This window comes from Tribolium castaneum, chromosome 1 (genome assembly GCF_031307605.1).
Source record: "Tribolium castaneum strain GA2 chromosome 1, icTriCast1.1, whole genome shotgun sequence".
Classification (NCBI taxonomy): domain Eukaryota; kingdom Metazoa; phylum Arthropoda; class Insecta; order Coleoptera; family Tenebrionidae; genus Tribolium; species Tribolium castaneum.
Genome location: NC_087394.1, coordinates 25,095,273 through 25,118,660, shown reverse-complemented (window position 1 = coordinate 25,118,660; position 23,388 = coordinate 25,095,273). Strand labels below are relative to the sequence as shown.

The following is a 23,388-nucleotide window of genomic DNA, read 5'->3' as shown; positions in this document are numbered from 1 at the left end:
TAGTGCGGAGTGTTAGTACTTTGAAGAAATAAAACAACAAATTGATTTTTTATGTAACAAAGTCTTATCTCTGAAAAATCTAAAGTAACATAACACGCAGCCCTCCAATAGATATAAAAATATGTCAACAAAAACTGATTATAACCATTAAAACACTTTAAATATCCCATCCTGTGGATCTCTCAATCGCCATCTTCCACTTGGCGTACCTCACATCTCTTTCATTCTCACTATATCTGGGGGTCCATTTATAAGCTGGGATGTCCAACGGTGCCCCCTCAATGTCCCAACAGCCGACTGCAGCCCCAGCCACCATCGCAGCCCCTAGGGCCGTACTTTCAGCCACACTTGACTTCATGACAGGTATTCCTGCTAAATCGGCTTGGAGCTGCATCAGAAGAGAATTGGCCGTCATGCCCCCATCCACCTAAAAAACAACCCCGAATTTGAAAAAAGTCATTCTCTTTGAAGAACTGGCATTGGATAGGCTCTGTATTTTAAATTTTTATTGGCAGCTTTGGGTTTATAGGGTTTTTTATTTTTTACTAAATGACGATGATGTTTGAAAATAACTGAGCTGCGGTTTTTTTTTAAATGTACTAGCAGTGTCTGTTTATAAAAGAATTTTTAATACAGTCTATAAAGTAAGTCCAAAGAAGAATAATCTAGAGAAGATTTTATAAAAGAATCTAAAGATGGGTTCGTAAAATAATCTAAAGAAGGGTTCAGATTTCAGATCTAGAAAAGGCTTTAGAAAAAAATCAGAGAAGAATCTTGAGAAAATTTTATAAAAAATGTTGAGAAAGAATGCTAAAAAGTAATCGGGAATAATTCTTAGCGAAACTAGAGAATTTTGAGATTTTGACGAAGAGTAGAATTAACTTTAATAAGAATAATAAGAGAGAATTTAAGTTTTTATGTTATTTCTGTTTTGTCTAATGAAAAAATGTTTCTATATCTTAACGTGTTTGAGTTTGAGTTACACAATTAGTAACACTGATCAACGATCATAGCCCTCCAATACAACAGTTCAAATAAATTTGAGTTTAATTACTTTTAAATGTGAGAGAGGCGCCCCGTAATCTTTATTCATTGCCTCTAAAATATCCCTCGTTTGGAAACAAACAGCGTCCAAAGTGGCCCTCACGATATGATTAGAGTTTGTGTCTTCCGTAATACCGACAATTATTCTAAAAAAATATTTATTGTTAACATACAATCAAGAGGAGAATTAATTAATGATTAACCCTCTAGCGTCCTGTTGCCAATAGGGTGCATACAAGCCGCTGAAAGCAGGAACAAAATACACTTCGCCACTTTCGATAAGTTCGGCCTTTTCTGCTAAGCTTTGGGCTTCGCCGAAAGTTGGTAAAATTGTCAAGTTGTCTCGAAGCCAGTTTAGGGCAGCCCCGGCCACGGCCACTGAGCCCTCAAGGGCGTAAGTGGCAGGCCGGGAAGGCCCCAATTGGTAAGCCACAGTGGTTATCAAGCCATGAGCGCTGTCTACTTTTGCTTTGCCTGTGTTGTATAGCAGGAAGCAGCCAGTGCCATAAGTAGCCTTAGCCTAGAGTTTTTAGTGTTAATTTAAAAATTAATTTAAAAGGTATAGTTCATGTTTTTTATAATCAACTCTCAGTGGCAAAGCTCTGATGGGAAAAAAATTCGGGGCCAATTTTTGACCGTTCTATAGGTTACGTAGATGATTTACAGCAGTTTTTTTTCCTTTTCGTTCACTTCCCAGTGTTATTTAGGTGTAATAAGTCTCTAGTGTAAGTCGCTTTTTTAAACAATTTTGCCCGTTTAAAGAACTACTAACTTACACTGGCGAAATTTTGGAAATTCACATTAATTTTAATTAATAGTGTTTATAGTGATCCAAAACATCGAAGAATAAAACAGCAGCTATAAAATAAAATCCCAAACGCAAAGAAACCATTTATTTATTTGATTTTATCGGCGAAAATCAAATCTTCCATATCTTTCATTTAATAATTGAATTTATAAACAAAAGATTATTGATCTGAGTATATATAAATAAATAGTGATTATAGTGGTCCAAAATATGGAAAAATCAATAGAACAACATCTTCAAAATAAAATTAGAAATGTATAGAATCCATTTTGCGAGAATCTTAAAAAAAATTGTCTAACAAAACTTTAAGGGCGTTAATTACTTATTAGCTGTTTCAAAATTATAAAATCGCCAACGTCGCATTGTCTCTAAAAACTAGCTGTTTTAAATTATTCATGCACTCCAGAAGAATAATAGCTAATGTAATGCATACTTTCAATGAGAGATCTAATTACTAATAACTATTTTACAATTTTATCATTTTTATTTGAAAAAATAACTCGGTAGTAAATGCGACGTTGGCGTTTTTATAGTTTTGAAACAGCTAATACGTAATTGAAATTTTAGACTATTTAGAGTTTACTTGTTTACGAATGACTTGATTTCACTTTTTTTTATTTGGGTTTTATATTTTGGAAGGTATACAAAACTCTATTTGCACCAAAGTTTAAAAATTGTATTATTTTCCTTTTTTATTTATATTAGTATCTAACTTTTTAATAGTTTTTTTTTGTTAGTGTTAATAATACTATGATTTATTCAGAAAAATCCATTAGGCAAAGAAAAAAGTACAAGAACATTAAAGCTGAGTAACTACTATAGTATATTTACTTAAGACTAAACATGTTACATGTTACAAATAAATTCGTTTATACTAGAAACACAGTTTAGACACCCACATAATAAAAGACATGAATAAAAAAGTTACTTATGAAAATAAAATACTATTACAGTTTTTTCTAATTTAAGAATTATATCTTTTATCACAATATTTGTAGTAGTATAAAATTCTGACATATTATGAAAACATTTTTTATTGAAATATTTTTTTTTATTTTAACTTTACTGTTTTAAAATTTTTGTTAAACTGTTCTTCAGGCAAATATGCTTTACTGGGTAAATGCTTATATATTTTAATTAAAATAATAATAATAAATAAAGTACTCACCTAATAGCAACTGGACAAACTTTTGTAAATATTTTTGTTATACTTTATCCGACAAATCTATTAATTTTTAACAATTTTTGTATTGTTTTTGGTTTAATTAATTTAATTTAATTTAAGTTTTGATGAATTACTTTAACGAGTGCTAACGGTTGCTATGGATAGTAATTTGCAACTTTTTCGTGAATTACTTTAACGACGATTGCAAGTTATCTGACACTACCGAGCGTTATCGAGTTTCGTGAATGACCCCCTTAGTTCTTATTTTAATTACCATAAATGTAATTATTAATTTTTCCAAAACGATAATAATAATTTTGTGAAAAAATTCATATTTTTGAATTAAATTTATAGATAACCATATTATTGTTATTTAATATGCACGTGCCTAAAGGAACTGAAGCCAAAAAGAAAAAAATATAAATTAAAAAGCAATAATAATTAAAACAGGCGAATGACCAAAATTTTGACACGTTGACTTAAATTATTTTTTTATTCCAAAACTAAAACCCTTACGAAAATTGTGTAAGAGACAAAAATTATTTAAAATTAGTGGGTCTTTTAAACAAAAAACAAACTATACTACTGGGATAACGTATTAAAGAATATTTTGTCATAGGAATTTTTATGTCAACTGTTAGCAACCAAAAAATGGTTAGCTGCTGGCTTTTTTTTTCAGTCATAACATAACCACGATACATAACTAATAACTTATTTTGAAATAATTTTTCCAGAAAGTTTTTAATAGATAGCTGGTTTTTTATTTAACAATTCATTGTGGTGCAACTAATTTAGTAACTTGTTACCATTTCAAGTTATAAAAGTTTTTTATTAAATAAAAAACAGGTATAACTTGGTAAAATTTATTATTTAAAAAGTTAAAAGTTTTGCGAGTTTCTTGAGGGAGGTTCATCCCCAGAAAAAACTTGGAAAATATGCTTATAAACTTATAAATCTTCGAATGGCATATCAAAATAACATCTCTTTTTAAAAAATGTCTAAAATGACTTTTTGGAACAAAAATTTTCTTTTGCACACGAAACCTCTTTCGCGTTTTTTGTGTTACTCTGCTTAATGCTACATAATTTTGAATTTACATATACAGGGTGTTTCATCTAAGATTTTCGAGCTCAGATATTTGTCAACGAATTTTTATGAAATTTAAAACGCCAACTAATAAAGACGAGAATGACACGGAAAAATTGAACTAAACGCATAAACAGGGAATTGAAAATTATTTATACGTTTGACGTTGCCAAACTAATAACGTGCTAACAGCCATCAAATAACTGCAAAGTCGTTGGTTCATACCAACATGTTAATTGTTTACAAAAAAAAAATAACTTTAGCATGTTACATTTTCATGTCGGACCAAAGATATTTAATAATCGAAACATATGAACTTAGATTAAGCGGTTATTAAGTATGAATTCGTTAATCGTTAAAATTGATGTTTTTTTTTTTGAATTTTTAGATTGTTAAAAAATGGGTCGAACCCTAACTCGAAAAAGTTACTATTTTTGGCAATCTCGGTAATGCCAATCTGACGGCTTTGAGACAGTTGATTACAAAAAAATACTACTTATTTTTTGACCTGACCTGACCCCTGTCGAGACATTGTTGCCCCACGAGAGCAGCCTGTTGGTCACCCAGACACCCTGAAATCGGAATATTTTGCAAAGCGCCCTCCTTGATTTTCCCATACACTTCCGAGCTGGACTTAATCGCCGGCAAAACGGAAGTTGGTAATTCGAAAAAATTCAAAAGGACTGGATCCCACTTTAGTGTGTCTATGTTCATCAGCATGGTCCTTGAAGCATTACTGACATCAGTAACATGGACACCCCCATCCTTGCCTCCTGTCAGGTTCCAAATCAGCCACGAATCCACAGTTCCAAATAGGCAATTTTTCGCAGTCATTGCCTTTTTCACTTTAGGTACGTTGTCTTGGAGCCATTTGAGCTTAACGGCACTAAAGTAGGGCGACATGGGGAGACCACACAGCGGTTTCAGATAATTCTTGTTCCTTGTTTTGTTCGGAACTTTGTCGAGGAGTTGATCGACGGTGGTCGACGTCCGAACGTCTAACCAAACTATTGAGTTATAAAGAGGCTCACCAGTTGTCTTGTCCCATACTATAGTTGACTCCCTTTGATTCGTCACCCCCACACTTACGATATCGTTAACGGTGCCCCCCAGAGCGATCAATTTATCAATCGTAGCCTCGATACACTCGTTCACCACGTCCAAAATCTCCATGGGGTTCTGCTCCACCCATCCTTCCTGGGGGTAAATCTGGGATAATTCCTTCTGGTGGGAAGCTACCACTTGGGTGGTTCCAGCTTTGAAGAGGATGAATCTTGCACTGGAGGTTCCCTCATCTATCGCACCCACCAAAGGGCCTGTTTTGCTGGTATTGTGGTACATGATTTGGGGCTTATTGTCTTCTGAACAACTGATCTTAACCTCACAAGTTGTGTGATTGTACGACTTTTGGCTAGATTTAATCTGTTATCTAACATTTTTGACCTTTGTTCTGTGGTAATTAGCGTCAATTATTAAGGTATTAAAGGCGATGGAACGCTATAAAAACGCATTTAATGTGTGGGTACATAAAAGAGGAAATGTGGACACGAATCAAAAAATACTAGGAAAACACGACACTAGGCCAAGGTCGCCGGAGTTGTTTGAAGGTTGATGGTATTTTGATTACATTCGGAATGGTGTAAAACCATCGAATAGAAAAAAATACGAACTACTGTTTTTATTAAGTTAAATGTAGCAATAAAAATTGCTTTAATACCGGGTGACTATAAAAGATTGTGTCAAAAAAGTACATTACAACTTGCTTTTATTAACTTTATTTTTTTCTGATAACGTTGAGTAATTTGGTTTAATATTAATCTGATCTATTCTCCTGTTATTAATATTATTCGAAATTATGGCTTAAACAATTTATTTATTTACAAAAATGTTTACATTTGGATGTACGGACGTTTCGGTAACCATAGTACCATCATCAAGCTACAGTTAAAAATACTTAATTGACAATTTAGTTAATATATTGAAAACTAGCTATCTTATTTAGCATTTTTAAAATATATAAACATTTAAATAATACTTTAATTAACAATTACTTTATCGAAAGCCAGATTGGGTGTGATGGTTGATAGTCAACATTTTTTAAAATTTTTATTTTTTTTAAATTTGATATTTTTTTAAATAAAAATCTTTAGTAAAAGTAAAAACTAATATCTTCCAAAGTATGTAAAGAAAAGTATACAGGGACATTTTTTTAACTTTGAACATATCTATTATTTCCTATGTTCAATTTGAAAAAACACAATATGCAACTAATTATACCGTACGCCATCAAAAATTCTCAAACAGTGAAAAATTAGATTTTGTGAAATTTATTGAGGTAACAGTAACAAGTAAAAGAATAATAACTTATTTTAACTGAATTTAAATATCTTTTTATGAAAAATGAGCCTATTAGTGTATTATTAACAACTTCTGCCCATACGTTAACCCTGCGGTTGCACTGTGTTCTTGTTAAATTTTGGAGGCGTTAAATTTTGTCCTTGACCAATATCTGTAAGGAACAGAATAATAAAGGAAAAGTATATAGACGAATAAGTGAATTACTGATAATTTTGAGAATTTACTTCACCATCAAGTTCAAATGATGCGTTGTCTGCAAACACTATTTTTTTAAATATTTCTTCATTTTTATTTAATAAATTGAACATTCTTTCACAAAAATCGGTTCTTTTAATTTTATATTCGTTACTCAGTAGCTGGTGATTCGTAAATTTATACGGTTTATAATTAAATTTCCTTTTTTTTTTCAACACTTTTCTAACTGAAGAATACGAGATTCCAAATAATTCTTAATGAAGACATCGGGTTTTCTTCCGCATAACATAAAATCTTTAACTTGGTTTCTTCAGTTAACACATAATTTGATCTTGTTCTTTTATGGTGTTCTTATTTGACACACCCGCGTGTTCCAATTTAAAAGAAGAGAGTTGAATATAGCCCAAAATATACTAGGAGATACAAAAATAATTTAAGTATTAGCTTATTTTATATTAAAAAGCCATTTAATAATTTTTTTAATATTTAAAACCGGGTAATAAATAAAAAATCAACCTGTAAAGGGGTGATACTAACTTGTTGATTCCCACCATGCAGCTGAAGATGAAAAATAATTTCCTTATCTTATTAACATTCTTTCAGTGTTATTGTTGCGCCATTCATATTTACTCACCTATATTTCTTGTTAAATTTAAACACTGATAACAATTTGAGCCAAACTTCTTCATTGTTCAAGTGATTCAGTTTACGGTGGAAGTTATTAAAATTCACTCTGTTTAAATATGACAAGCACAAAATTTGTGCGTTTTGTTATTTTCATATTAGGTAAATAGGAAGTACAGCTAAAAGTGTGCAGTGAATTTGATCATAAATAAATTTTAGTGGTACTTTTGGCTATATCACAGGAAGTTGAAGGCAGGAGAAAAATTTTAAAAGGGAGAAAAGCTGTGACAAGAACTTACTATAGTAAGTAAAGCATAAGATGTATACGTAATAATTTCGTGACTGTTTTTTCATCTAAGGATATCCAGCGATTCCTGCATGGGCTATTGTTTTATTAGTTGGACTTGGAGAATTAATTGTTGGAGGGATTTTATTCGTTATTTTATACTTTTTGGTTGTGGATCAGGCACTTAAACCGCGTTACATGCGTGCTCTAAGTTCACCACGGTCGACAACACCAACACCGTAATGATTTTTCTCAATTTTTGTAGTTTCCATTCATAAAAAACTATTGTCATGTAACAAGTTGGAATAAAAACTTTATTTCTAATATCCTTTTTGGCTTTGTAACTTGTAAGCATAAAATTACGACCATTCGATTAACACCTATTCAAACAACATTTTTACAATTATTGTAGTGTGGTAAAAATTCACAGAAAACACTGCCTTTTAGATATATATATAAAATACATCTGTTTGTACGAGTATCTCGAAAACACACTTGCTAAAACGCTATTTCATACAATTGTTTAATTACTAAATAAAAGGAATTATTTTCATAACCATCACTGTATGTGATATAATGTAATAATAATTTCTGGTCAAAATACCTTTCGTCATTTGAGGTATCGTAAATTCTAAAGGGGTTGTGTGTATTACAAAGGGAGTTGGTGTTACAACTTTCAAAAATACACTATAAGGTGTCTCCCTGAAAATATAAATTGACTTGTCTTAGTATTTGACAATTTTTTGTTTATTTTTTAAGATATTTAGGGTGGTTCGTTTTTAAAAAATCACCCTGTTTGTCAATTTTGTTGTTATAATTTTCATTTTCACGGGTAGATAACAGAAGGTTCGAAGAGTCTTCTAGATTTTTCAAAATTGTCAACTGTCAAAATTCAAGGCTAGTTTGATTGTTTAAATTGGTTATCAAAAAACGGCTGTAACTCAGTTTTTTCAAATGGAACGACACTATTTTCTTAACAGGGATCGAAAGAACATAGACATTTATGGTGACTTTTATGAACACGTACACCTGTACCTATTTCTTATATTTTTTGAAAATACTTTAGTTGAACGTAGAATGGTTGACTTGGATCGTACACAAAATTTTAAAGCTTTAGCTCCATTAGAAATTAAAAAGTTTCTAATGTAGGCTCTAAAAGAATCAGCCTGTTTGTAAATAACACAGGTAAATAACTACATATATTTCTTAAAACTTGTAATGCGGCAAAAAGTGATTGGACGTTTCACAACAAGTGTGAAAATGTGTTGATTTCTCATTAAAACTTATCATTTGATAAGATAAGATCAGAATAAGATAAAACAACTGTGTCTATAGTGTGGTGTTTGAGTGAACAATACAAAAATTTCGCGATGGCGCTTTGCAAACTTTCAAAATCATTTTTTGTAATTCTGGGTAAGTAATTTGGCTTAATTTGAAAACAATAATTTCAAATCTTCAATTTCTCCAGTCCTTGCTGTAATCATATCTCAGCAAGTTGAAGCTAGAAGGACAATTCTCAAAGGCCGTAGAGCTATGACTAGGACGTATTTGCGTAAGTACTTATGACAATTCATAAATTTGAAAAAGTCGTTATTTTTTGATTTTTTTTTCGGAAAAAATGAATCACAAGTATGAATCATCGCCGCGCCTATTTAGAAACATTACGCTTCTGCGTAAAAACATCAATAAATCCATTTTCTTATCTCGGAAATATTTATCTCAGTTCGTGTCGCAATATACCATCGCCATTAAAATTAATTTGTCTTTTTTCTAATGTGGTATTTTTAGGTGATTCCCCTATTCCCGCCTGGGCTGTTGTTATACTAGTAGGCCTCGGCGAAATTATTGTCGGAGCTATAATTTTCTTTGTGATGAAGAGAGCCATTCTAGACACACCTATTGTTGGCTCTTACACTCCGGCAAAAACACTAGAGGAAGCATAACAACACAACACATTGATTATTTTTCGTATTATTGTGAGTCCGATAGGTTGTGGAAGTCTAAACGCACCTTTAAATTAATGCCAACATTTTTTTTCTCCCAGTCTTTTATGCCTGCCACCTTGTATTAATTCAGAATAATTTTGCAACACCTACTTCAATGCACATTAATATGAAAAAGAGTATATTTTTAATTTCTTATGGGTATTTTTTATATGTATAGTATTTAATTATTTTATGATGAAATAAACTTTCCAAGTGTAATTTAAACCACTTTTATTTTAATTCGAGAAAAAAACTATTGAAAACGCAATAAAATAAAAAACATGATTAAACTTAATTAAAAAACATCGAAAAATTGTTTATATATTCGTTAGTCGCTATCCATATTTATCTCTTTTAATTTTTCCCAGTCAAGATCAACAATGAGAATATGGTTACGGTGTTGTTTTACGGTTACTGTGACAGGGGCGTACAAATCTTTTTCTAAAGGTGACCACCCTGTATACTGTAATCAATAATTTCTTCATTAAAAATTTGAAACGCAGTTAAGCAAAAGCCTTACAATTGATGAAGTTTTGTGTCTAATTCTTCCCTCCTCTTCAAACGGTTCATATTTCTGTAATAAAGCCTTTCCATCGATCCTCCAAATGCAGGGGTGTTTTTTGGGGTCACCCACTTGTGCATCTTTTTTCAGAATCACAAAGGAGCCAGTCTACAAAGAACATAACAAAAGGCTACCTTCCTTAATATGAAAATCAGTACTTACCGAAAAATCCTTCGCGTTGATTACTTTTTCTTCTTGATCAACTTCAGTTTTCTGTTTTTTGTTAACTCCATTTCTTTTTCTCGGTTTCGGGTCGTCTTCTATTTCACTACTATCACTACTTGTTTCAGACTTGAGACGAGGCTTTTTGCTAACCCTACAAGACGTTCGGCGCGTTGTTTTCTTCACCTGAGACATTATTTTTTATGTTGATTCCACAACTTGAAACATTACTGACCGGTTCTAGCTCGGTGTCGCTGTCCCACTCGGAGCCAGAGCTTTCGTAAACTGCAGGATCATCCTCATTTTCGGAAAAATCAGTGGCTTTGCTCATTTTTGTTTAAATTTAAGTCAATCACTTTGACGAAATTTTCGTTCTTTATGGTGTTATGGTGTCTTGCTTGTGCAGCCGTGATATTACAGGCGTTTTTCACTGATTACAAGACGGATAATTTTGTTGGAAAATGAACTCCTACTTACTGAGAATTTAAAAACACAAGCAACAATTTTCTTGCTGTCAACGCCATGTTTCTGCCAATTGTCAAAAGTTGGGACAAATGCGCCCGGTACCGATTGTGTTTCCGACCGAAAGATTTTATTTTTATTCTAGCTATTTTTATGTAACCATTACGAATTGGCACTAAAACGTAAATTTTGTTTTGAGGTACACATTGTATTTTTCTGAAATGGTTATTGCAGATTTTTTTTCTGAGATTGGGTATGTTATGCAACCAACATTACAAGCGTGCGCACTTGTGGACTAAATGAGTTTCAAAATCAGTGTTCTAAATAGTCCTCAAGAATTTTGGAAAATATTTTTTGTCAAGAATTTGTTTAATTGCGGCTAATTTTTTTACTACACAGTTAACGAAATAATTACTGTTTTTTAACTATTCTACGTCTTTGAATTTTTTGTTTTGTTTTGGATCATCAATCTTCAAATAATTGAAAAGCTGTTTTGCATATGTAAGAATTGTTTATTGGGTAAGAAAAACAGTTATTTAACTCGGAGCGAGCTATTACTTCTTTTACTTTGTAGACATAATAATATTATTTATAGTACACTGCTTTATGTAACTCCGTTTAATTACATTTCTTCAACATATCATTCAGCAGTCTACTCAAATGCAATTCAGATAATTTTGTAATGTGAAGGTATAATATAATCACAAGACAAAAAGTCATGACCATGAACTAATAGTTATGTAAGAGTTACCACACTGGTTAATGCACTCTTACTTTATTTGTGTTACTAAAGTATGAAACTGAAGTAAGGTCAGCTAGTTTATACTATCAGTATTAAAAATTTTCTATTTTCGTTCTAAATGGGAGAAAAACGTGTCCGGTGTGTGAATTATGTGGAAAAATGATGATCGTTGGCTGATCTCTGATACGCCCACACGTTGATTTTAAATAGTTCTGTAATATGACAGTGTACATTTGGTTTCTTACATAACACGTGTAACGGTTATAAAACCGTTAATTTGTCGAGTGAAGTATTCCCACAATTTGCTACATATTTTCCAGGTTTACTGACAATGAATACGCAATTGCAATTTTTTTAATTGTGCTTCTGTTCATAACAGTGATAAAATTTAATATTTAATTAAGATTAGGAGCTAAATTCGGTCTATCAAATTTTATTTTTGTCAATGTTAGCCTTAGCTTAATTAAATATTAATGATTCTATTGACCGATCGAAGTTACGTAAAAGAGGCTATTTTTAATATTTATTATCTGGATTGATTACGAAATGTTTAATCGCTTAGTAATACCAAGAATTTTACTATAACAGTGTGATATTTTGAGTATCATGTAGATATACATAAATAGTAAATTGTATTACATAATCCTTATAAAGCAGATTTATGCACTCCGTTCAGCAAACTGAATTAATCCAATGTATTAAAAATATTACCATAGTTTCGTCAAATATTAAATTATTTTAATTTATAATAATAGTCACTGCACAGTTTTCGACTTTTTGATTAATGGAATAGTCAATTTGAAAATTATGAATCTTTTATGTTTTTTTTTTCAATTTTATTTTTGTCTATTTCATGGATCGGCAACGATCTTATTTTCCTAAGGACCTTAGAGGGTTTCAGACTCAAAAAATTGCATCAAATGTTTTTCGGTTTAGTCTTCAAAAAATTAATATAATAGATCTTTGAAATATGGTTTTCAAGACATAAAATCCTGCGCTGCTATAGGTTTCAATGTTCTACGATAAATATTTTTTGAAAATAGTGGTTTAAAATCATTGAAATACTACGCTGGAGTAAAATGGGCTCAGCTAAATTTAGGCAAAAAAATTAAAAATTTCAGATATTGGAAAAAAAATATATATAATACGTAAAATTAACTGGAAATCAAACCATGCAACTGACATTATTTGCATTGTTTGGAAATCTCATTCTCCAATTTAGTCCAAATGTCTCAAAAATTGTTACTTCCAGAACAGTGTTCTTTTATTCAAAGGATAGATAGTTAACGCATAAATGTTTGTAGATTGAGTTTGAAAAAATCGTTTGTTTTTTTTTAATTGTTCATGCATTTTCAATATCTGCAAAATCGCAAAATGCTCATCAGTTTTAGCAAAATCTTTTTAAATACGTTTTTTCTGTCATCAAATCACGCGCGAAACACGTTACAATCAGTTATAATGCTCTGTGACAAGTGGTTTATAAGATATGGAATTATTTTGAGCGTTTCCGATTACTAATACCAAAATCGACTACATGTGATTTAAAATCGTCCATAAATAAACCGTTTTATCTTAGGATAATATAATAATAATAGGCCTTTATTAAAGAAATAAAAAACAAATAAATATACAAATCCTATGGGGCGAAGTTTATTTATTTTGTTTATTTACAGCTTTTTTCTGTTTTCTGTTTTTATCGTAATTAAAAACGTGTCTTTCTAGATGAGACTCTAACGATCGACTCTGGGTATTTGTTTTTTGATAGTCAATTACAAATAGATTTCGCTATCTTTTGTATTTTTGTTCTAACATTTATAGTTTTTGCGAAAAATTATTTTTAACTTTGGCGCAAAAAGCCAAACTTTTCGTTCGTAATTGGCTTACATTTTAACTAACATGTGCCACTGTGCGGGTGGGAAACACATTATAAATGTTCAAGTTAAGATGGTCAAAATTTATTGCAAGTCTGAGTAAGGATACAGTAGCTTTCGATAAAGCATTTACATAGGTAGTCAAAATAAATCAACTTGCATTATTCGAATATTTATAGTTTTGGTCAGCGAATAAATTGGGGACTAACAAAAATTTTAAATTAGTCTGGTCTTTGAGCTTAGCTCTTCAAAATCAAATAAATTCAAAAAAAGTAAAACAAGTTCACCCATAAATAAACTGACAAAAATGTAAAAAATTTGCACCGATTTTTTTGGCGGAGAAACGTATTAGATACTGAATTTCATTTGCTTAAATGTCACCGCCTATTAGTGAAGTAAATAAACTTGATATTGCATTTTTTGACGAATAGAGATATAACTTTAAACTATTTGACAAAAATTAAATTAATAATTTTTTATGGATTTCCGAAAACAAACTGTTGTCATCTATAGTTTTAAAAAGTTAAAAAAATATTTTTTTTACAATTAAATTAAAACAGTAGGTGACTTTAGAAACGTAAATGTCTTTATATCGTGAAAACTCTATTCAAAAATTTTGAAGCGTTTGTGAATTATCTTTTATAGACTTTTACATAGCTTTTGCCCTATCTCCGATTCTTGGGACTGTCCCCTTAACACCATTCTTGCTGCTTTGTCATTATCAGCCCCAACATATTTCTGAATATTCGGTGAAAAGTTCGCTGTAAACGGAAAATTGCGTAACATTTTGAGCCAAATTTAGTTCGTTATATCCGGAAATTCGTTATAAGCAGGTTTGTTATAACCGGAGTCCATCACTGTACTTACTCGTATTTTAACTTTGAGATTTTCAATATTAAAAAAATAATTACTCAACTATTTTTACAATTACCAATATTTAAACAATTTTATCATAAAGTCTTCCAACCGAAATAATGAAGATTGACTGAAGTAATATTCTTATCAGATACAAATATGTTGCTTAGGAAAGGTGACCAGTTTGCAGTAAAATGCAAATTAAGGGTTTCATTCGGTTAAATAGCAATTCGTTTTTAAAAAAATTTTAAAATTTTTATTTATTACATCATTATTCAAAAAAATTACGAATATCCCTAGACTTTTGTGGTTTGTGTATATTGCTGTAATGTTTTTAGCACCTTTATACAAGAATATCATATTCGAAAATATATTTTTTAATATTGTACCAATTTAAGGAAAATAAAGAAAAAAGGTCAAAAACGAGAGACCTAATCATACTAATTGAGTTTCTCCGTTTTTTCCCTTGTTAATAGATACAACTTCGGTCAGTAGTTCTTATTTTTTTTCTGCCAGATGACATTCATATTCTTCAAAAGTCCTCATATGCACCATCAGCCTATTAATAAAAATACTTTCGTTAATCATGGATGCACTCGAGTGAATCATCTCTGTATCATTTCCCGTCCCGAAAAACAAGTTTCTATTTTTACAAACATTGCTAAATTGAAAAACAAAACTGCGTTAATCCCTCGTCGGTGCGATAACCATCCACGTGACCCCCAGCGCACCAGGTGTTCCCTGATAAGCCCCTCGCCTAATCCTGCGTGCACTCGGTCGCGTCAGTTCAGTTTTGGCCTCGAACGCGAGAAGGCACGCTGGTTGCCTCCGCCGTCGACTCCATGTGCTCAACGTATGACGCCGAGCTTTTACATAACACGAAATTTTTCGCGTCTGTTTATTGTTGACCGTGTGTTACGAGTTACACAACGTTGCCACTTACACAAGCGGCCTTTTCGTAAATTACGAATAATCGGAGTGATTTCCCGGAAAAATCCAGTGCGCAAGTGGCCGGAAAATCGATCGATACGTCTTCACGTGCTACATGCCACGATGCAGCAGCACCACCACCACAACGACATCCTGCAGAGGTACCCCGAGGTGCTGGTGTCGCTGAGGAGGGCCCGCTGCTGCAGGAGGCTGCTGCGGAGCGCCAAGGGCCGCCTCAAGAAGGAGAAGCTGTGCGTGAGGCGGCTTCAGAGCGCGCTTTTCGACGCGATGGACGCCAGCAGGAACGTGGAGCTTTTTACCTGCCCGCTCTGCAGGAGTGTGCTCAAAGGACCCGTCACCGTGGAGTGTGGACACACGTTCTGTTACGGGTGTTTGCAGGAGAATTGTGACGTTTGTGGGATTTGTGACACGGAAATCACAGCCAACAGGTGTGTCAATGTCCTGGTGCAGGACCTTGTCGACAAGTGGAGAGATACGAATAAAATTGCAGGTAGATATTATTACGTAATTGTTAGGAAGAACAATGATGTAACATTTACATATCGCGGCCAATTTAATAGAGCAGGGAGGGCAGTGGCGGCTCGTTGCGCTGCCAACACTGAGAAAAAACTTGAAATATTAAATTAAAGTAAAAATATAAACGGTTAGAAGAAAAAAATGAAATAAAAATTGCTTTAAAATACAAGATTATTAATTTGCTTCTTGTTAGCAAGTTCTCTAACGAGTTTTTTTAAGTATGTACACTGATGAAGCATTAAAAATTCTACTGTTGTGTAGTGGAATTTTTTATTAAGTAACTATCAAGGAGCCGTCAGGTTGGCGTTATCATCAATAGTAGTTACAGTAATTTTTTTCAGTAAGGTTGGTCGCGAGGGATCCACTTTCAAGCTTTATTTCTTTAGAACTTCCTAGACTTGAAATAAAAATTAAAGAAGTTTTAAAAAAGCTGTCGTTCCGTAAGATTAAGAAACTTTTAATTACACATGATAATGAAAAAAGTTCTAAACAAAATGGAAAATTGAAGGACGACTTGAGGTTTATACAGCGTGCTCAAAAACTGGCGCACCAACTCAATGGTGTGTGGTAGAGAACTGGTTACATATAAAGGTAAAAATAGTAAAAAAATTCTTTGTATTAAAGTTATTGATAAATAACGGATTTTAGATAAATGATATGTGGCAACGTTGTCTAAGAGTCATGATCGCAATAGCATTTGATCAACAACAAAAATAAATTATTTTTGAAACGGTTTCCTAGGAAATAATTCCCATTGTTGGCACATCCACACATTGTGATTTTTTGGATAAATTTTAAATTTTTTAAATTAAAAAAACTGCTAAAATCTGATAGTAAATTTAAAAATAATTATTCATTGTTTTGTTACGGAACGATTACCTGGTAGAAAACATAAAAACATAAAAGAATAATGAAAACTAAAGGAGTTAACATAATAAGTTTGTAGCTCCAAATTTTTTAAAATATGACTTTAGGAATTTTTTCAACATTTTTCCCGTAATCTGCACTTGCTTCTCAATAACACACCACTGAGTTGGTGCGACAGTTTTTGAGCACCCTGTATAAAAAAAAAGGATAAAACGGGGAAAAGAAAAATAATTTAAATAAAATGTTTACAATAGAAATTCTAAAGAAAACAAAAAACAATTGAAAAATTAATGAAAATATCAATCGCAAAAGATAGTTGAACTTTTTCAAAACTATTTGGTTCTTGACTTATCTAGGTTTGAAATGAAAATAAAAAATATCAGTAAAACAAAAAATGATAAAGGTATTAATCGTACCAATAGCTAAGGTAATGAATGCTGTCATGGACAGAGGTACTGCCATCATATGAGTTCGATAATGACGGCGGCTTTTTTATCTCGAAAAAGTACCAAAAAAGTGTCAAGATTTGAAAGATTTTGTGTCAGTGTCACATGTTGGTTGTCACAAATTATTGACACAAAAATTAACCTAAAATATCATTTTTGACATTATAGTCAATTTGACAAGGAAAATTTTCAAGGTCAAAAAGCCGCTGTCATTGTCAAAATCATATGATGGAAGTACCTCTGTCCATGACAGCATCCAGTACCTTACTAATAATTGTTTAAAAACTGTCAAAATATCTAATAAAACTGAATAAAATTATATTGATTTATTGCGTAGGCAAAAATTTAAGAATCTTTTCTAATTTCGCATGAAAATTAAAAAGTTTCGAACAAAATGGGAAATAAAAAAATTTATATTGGAAAAAAGTTTAAACACGGAACAAAAATCGAATCAAAAATGTCTAAAATAATAGTAGTTTATTATACAAGTAAAGGAAAGTTGTTCATTATCTGCGAGTGATGTGTTTCAGAAAGGAACCACGAACAGATAATGCCAACTTTTCTTTACGTGTATAATACAACGTTTTCTCTTATAGGTACATTGAGGAATTTTTGTTGAATTTTTTTACCGATAGAATAAAAAAATTATCAACAGAATACAAAATCACCAATTATAATTAAAAAAATCACCTAAATCACCAAATGGCCACTTTATTCTAATAGTAAGATAAAAAAATTACTAAATCACATGATTTACAATAGTAACCACTTGTAGAATAAAGGTGTACTACCTCTAATCGTATCTATGGAATAATAGAATATAAGGGAAAAATTATTAATAGTATACGAAAACTGAGAAATTAATGAAAATGCTCTCAATCTACAAAACATAGTTGAAGTTGAAAAAGTTGAAAATTAAAAAGTTTTCAACAAAAAAAAATAAAGGTAGTAATAATTGAAATAAGAGCCGGTCTACAGAACATTTTAATTGCAATCAAATTTTAATTCGAACTGGACATTTATCATTGCATTTTAAATTGCATTAGAACTGTTTAAAATAACATCACCTTAGAAATGACAGGGATATTTAAAGGCAAGGATAATCATATTTTGTATAGCTAGGTGTTTGGGTTTTAAAGTGATCACCTGGTTTATTAAAAAAAACAATAGATTTTTTGAAATAAGAAATAAGATTGTTATTAAAAAAAATATTATTTTCCAACAATGCAGACTTCAAAAAATTTTTGCTAATAATAAATAAAATTAATAAACCTCTCAATTTTATATATATTTTCAATAATTTTGAATTAATAATTTTCACGAACCGCCACTGGTGGAGGATCTCCAAATTGTTGACAAAAACGTGTCTAAAAATATGAAATAATTCGATTTATTGCACCAAACGAGTGCAGTTTCGTGTATAGCACCAAGCCTGAAAAATTTTTGGCACAATTAACAGCGCGTCTGAAAACTGTTTTTTATCGTATCAGAGAGTTCTATTTACGACCGGTAAATATGGATTTAGGTTTACGATTTAAAACATCGTTACGTAATAAACATTACCAGCCATTAAAACACATCACATCAGCTTGAAATTATTCAGTACCAGTTTTTGTACGAGCTGTGGGTTTTTGCAAATTGTATTAATTTGTTGGATAAAATAAAATCAGTAAATAAATTTATTCAGAAATGACAGTTTCTCCGAAAAAAGCCCAAATTAAATAAACATCTTATCGTCACTCATTAGAAATGATTAATTAGATGATTTATTTATTAAATTTAGCAAATGCCACTCGTGTGATAAAAATAAATTTAGATTCTGTGAATTCGATAATTTGAATCAGTGTTGCCAACTAGAACTGGGGGAAATCGAGTTTTTCTGTAGTTTCCATCAGTTATATAAAAATTGTCGCTCGGGAAGAACGACCTCCGTAATTAGATTAGAGCGTTCTCTAATCTTTTATGTAAGGCTTATTAAGTGATTATTTATACACAGATATGGCTGTAATGACTTAAACTACGTGACAAACAATATTTATATTGTTTGGCGTGTCTAACTTGTTTGTTGTATAACAGTTTGTAACAAAATCCACAATTCGATGTGTAATATTTATAATTAGTGACGCACTAGATTACAATTTATTGATTTGGCCTTAGAATAACGATTTGAGTTTACCTATTTGCCTCGTTACGTAACGTGTTGTCTTCGATTTTTTTCTCGGGAGGAAAATTGGAATTATCACACTCGCGATAAAACACCTAAAAGCCGTTTTACGTAAATCTAATTATGTAATAATTGTTAATTAGTCAATTGGACTTTATGAGCATTGCGTTACTTTGTGATGTAAGTTCGTAATCGACAATGAGACCGTTCAAAACGGTACAGTACGGTCCTGCATATGCACTTACGTAAATTACATTCCCATAACGCAATTTTGAATCAATTAAAACAGCGTTCCAGTTTGCAAAATATCGATCGCTTAGTTCAGTGGACAGAACAATGCGATGATACCCACACGGGCCCCCTTGTGCCATAAAAAACAACTAGCTAAATTAGTCAATAACGAAAATATTTTTATCACGCGTTTATGTAAGCGAATTACAATGATAGCCATCAAAGTTCCAATAAACCTTGAAAAAAAAACTAACTTCACGGTCGTAATTATTCAGGTGTGGAGGAATACGAGAACTATTTTAGTTTGTGCAGTTCAATGACTGTTCACGCTTTTTAACGGCCAACTATCTACGACATGAGTTGCAATAATTAGTTTATTGTTTGTTAAAACTTATCGTTCATGTCCATGTGGGTAGTAGGTTATGGTGCTGTTTTGACACAAATGTAACGGTACGAACCGAAACCAGGACGCCATTGTTATAGTGATTTTTATAAATTAGGAAAGACTTTAGGTCGGTCTAATTCGGTGAACTAGATCCAAACGTGTTTCGTTGCAATGTTTTTACATAATGTGAAATGCTGAAAAATGTCACACTTGAAATACGGCTATTGTGTAAACTGAACAAATTTCGAAAAAATTACCAAGACTTTTATTTTTTTTGTAATTGAAACATCCTGTACAGTAAGATAAAGTTTCTGTTTCAGTCTAAGGTGTCTAAGGGAGACAGACTTTTCTTTCTCAAAATAGTTTATATTTACTAAATGGTATTAACTCTCATATAATTGAATTTTACATAAAAATAATTTAAAAGATCTTTATGCATAGCAGATTATTAATTTCGGTTAGCAAAAGTTTGGGGAAATAAAATTTGCGTTTAATACAAAGTGTTTATTTAAAAGATGCAGGTACGATTACCAAGGCATTATTGTATTTTGTTATGAAGGTTAATTGTAATAACTGGATAAATTCAATAAATAAATAAATTAATAGATGTTAAAAGTTACTGTAACAAAAGTCAATTTGTATAAAAACAGTTTAAAGACTTTTTCTAGCTAACCAATTTTAGTTATTTAAGAAACTCATATTTGAATCTATAACAGTATTGTAGTATTTAAAAGAAATCAAGAAATTTCGGTTCGTTATTTTTTTATTTTGTAGTAAGGCCTCAATTGGTGGTAATGATTGGATAAATTTTAAGAAAACTTTTTTTAATTTTTTTTACAATTATACTTTTAACAATTGAAACATCCTGTATACTTAGTAAAAACAATCTTTTTGTATCAACTTTTTAATTTTTCGTTACAGTTTCTCATAATGGAGTTTGTTGCTTTGTTTTTCTTCTATTAGATTTTGTTTTAAATTGAGATACTATTTTCCGAAATTTTGATTAAAATTAACTAAACAAATACCTATAGAAAAGTTTTAGTGCAACAAGTTTAAAAGATTATTATTAATTTTAAAAGACAAAAAGTATAAAATTTGAGTCAGTAAACAATTTCTAGCGTTTTAAATCAAAATTACAAATTGGAAAGAGGGTGGTTTTTTGAAAATTTTTTTTTATTGTTTTTTTTTAGTTTACAGGGTGTTTAGAGACACACCATTTCAAAAAGTTTAGGTTTGATTCTCTTTCCAGCAATTTTTTGTTTTATTATGAAAATACTAGTAATAAGTGGATAAATTAACAACGAAATGTTGGAACTTTTTTATAATTCATAAATAGTACTGAAAATAAGCTTTAACAAATGTGAATTTTAAATGAAAATAGTTTTTTAAAGGTCTTTTACAACTAGCCATTTAAAGTTATAAGAAAATAAAATTTGAGTCATTAATTCATTAATAAAATTGGATCGTTCAGAGGTTTAATAAAGTTAAAGAAATCCAGGTTTGTTCTCTTATCGAAATATTTTTTAATTTCAGTGAATTTTAGTAAATACTATATATTTCTGGTAATTAAAACACTCTGTATTGTAAAGTATTAGACCCGTTTGTGGCAAAATTCCAGGTGACTTAACTTTTAAAAGAAGTTTCTCCTTCTCAAAATTTTTATTTATTAATTTATTTTTTTTACATTTTTTTAATAAATTTTTCTGTATGTTATTTTATAATCTTATAGATTTCGCCGTTTTAACACTGAGTTATTTTCCAAAGTTTTGATTTAAAAATACAAAGTAATCTAAAGTTTTTGATACAAAAAATCACGTTTGATTTCTTGTCTACGAATTTTTGTAATGTTTTAATGAATTAATGAAGTTAACAAAAATTGGGTGAATTTTATTGTTATTACTTATTTTTTTATTAATAGACTGTATTTTTGAGTTTCTTATTGTGTCAATATTCAGAAGCTGTTAAGTTCAAACTTTTGACCCAGAATAAATTCTTACCTCTTCGATGGTAACAACAACTGTATACACGTACTGTACTTTTTTTAACTTTTGTTCAGAATTTCTATCCATTATTGTTACATTTTGTTGTGCCAAGATTCGATCTTTGACTGATTTTTGAAAGAAAAAACTCATTATTTTTATATTTTTAAGACGGAATATGTTTAAGATAAATTTCTATTTTTGTCTTTCAGTTCCTTTAATTAAAAAAAAGTCGAAACTTTTGATTCGAAACTAAATAAAAAATTCAGGTTCTGTCGAGGTGATTTTTTAATTCTTTTACAGGGAATTAATGCAGATAATAATAAAAACAAACAATAAGATAAAAGAATGGTGTGATAGTCATAATAAAAATAAAAACAATGATAATGAATGTATGCGTGATTACGTGTGCCCCTCCAACCTTTTGACCGATTTTGGTTCTATTTTAACTGAGTTAAATACGAGTAAACATTCACACAAGAATGATATGAGTACTGAAATGATAATAACCAGTTCGACCTTAGCTAGGTCAAGAACTAAAAACGTTTTTTTTAGTTTTCTAGTTGGTTTATTTAATGTCTTCTTGTCATTGTCAGCATCACACACATTATGTCTACAAATCTTACTTAACCTTTAACGAACAATCAATAACTGGAGTTATTTTTAGTTATTTTTACAAAATTGCAAAAAGTGTAAAGATGGTCATAAATTATCACATTTTTAATTGTCACTGCAACAAAAATTCCGCTCAATTAAGGAATGAATAAAATATTGGTCTTTTTATGTGGTGCATTTATCACCAGCCCCAATTTAAACGGTTCCGTTTGCATTTTTTCAAAACAGTATTTAATTGGCATTATTATGGGACTTTCGCAACATAATTAAGGTCGCTTTTTGTGCAACTATATGAGCTCTTCATTAATTTAAAGAGAAAATATAAAAGTCCGATTAAGACACAGTTATTCCCATTTTTGGCCATGATCCAAATTAATTGAAATTAAACGTTTTTTAATCGCTTAATTAGGCATTTTCTTTGGTTCCTTGCACCTGCCTGAAAATTTTCCAAATGTAATAATTACAGCGCGTCTTTCTGGTCCGTTCCCTCAAACAATGGGCTTGGTAAAAAATGTCCCTGATATTTGCACAGTGTCGTAACGATTACTTAAGTTCAATCAGAATTTATTAGGCGCGTGTCTTCATTACCCAACAGGAGGTGTGCAGATCCAGATGAAATGATTAACGTTTATTTGTTAAAAGTTTGTAATATGTCTGATGCTGTCGTAACAGAGCGGTTACAGCAATGTAACATTACCGAATCTCCTGCGCTCTGTAGGCTGCAGGATCGGTCACGGCAGGAGTGTTGTTGCTAACTTCTTTACAGTGCAGAGGATTGTGCAATCAACGGCCACAATAGATGTTATGCCATCCGATTACTGTACATGATTACGTTAAGGAACGTAGGGTGTTATTAAATTAACAGTGTTTTGTAACTCGATGTTTGTTGGGATTAAACGATGACGCTCAAATGGAACGAAAAGGCTCACAGAAACGCTATGCTAGAACTGTTAATTAATTTTTTTATTACACGAAAGTTTTATTATGAGGATCATTTTTTGTGTTTTTTTTTGTTGGAGTTGAAAGGTG

The 23,388-nt window shown here is 31.1% G+C and overlaps 3 protein-coding genes and 1 long non-coding RNA gene across 6 annotated transcripts in view; 2 read left to right on the top strand and 2 right to left on the bottom strand.

Moving 5' to 3' along the window:
- The window catches only part of LOC655556 (uncharacterized protein), a 46,480-nt gene that overhangs the window by 264 nt on the left and 22,828 nt on the right, over positions 1-23,388 (top strand). Inside the window, exon 2 of the mRNA XM_008201288.3 lies at positions 15,206-15,646. Within this exon, the coding sequence (XP_008199510.3) occupies positions 15,206-15,646 (441 nt within the window). The remainder of the gene's footprint in view (positions 1-15,205; positions 15,647-23,388) is intronic.
- Positions 59-5,452, bottom strand: Gk1 (Glycerol kinase 1). The gene is given in 4 exon segments (NM_001160241.1): positions 59-427; positions 1,055-1,190; positions 1,248-1,564; positions 4,617-5,452. Coding segments are annotated over 4 exon segments (1,551 nt in total). The 5' UTR covers positions 5,445-5,452; the 3' UTR covers positions 59-157.
- On the top strand, positions 8,824-9,776 carry LOC135267908 (uncharacterized). Its single transcript, XR_010336307.1, has 3 exons — positions 8,824-8,979; positions 9,035-9,118; positions 9,355-9,776. It is a non-coding gene; the product is annotated as an uncharacterized LOC135267908 (long non-coding RNA).
- On the bottom strand, positions 9,766-10,878 carry LOC103314681 (hypothetical protein). Of its 3 annotated transcripts, XM_015977939.2 has the most exons (5): positions 10,753-10,878; positions 10,511-10,705; positions 10,276-10,461; positions 10,072-10,221; positions 9,766-10,014 (listed from the first exon to the last, which is right to left on the bottom strand). In XM_015977939.2, exons 2-5 carry the CDS (start codon positions 10,604-10,606, stop codon positions 9,880-9,882), a joined length of 567 nt encoding a protein of 188 aa, XP_015833425.1. In that variant the 5' UTR covers positions 10,607-10,705; positions 10,753-10,878; the 3' UTR covers positions 9,766-9,879. The 3 variants fall into 3 exon arrangements, with proteins under 3 accessions (XP_015833425.1, XP_015833426.1, XP_008199511.1); XM_015977940.2 differs by having other exon boundaries at positions 9,766-10,030; positions 10,511-10,829; XM_008201289.3 differs by having other exon boundaries at positions 10,511-10,828.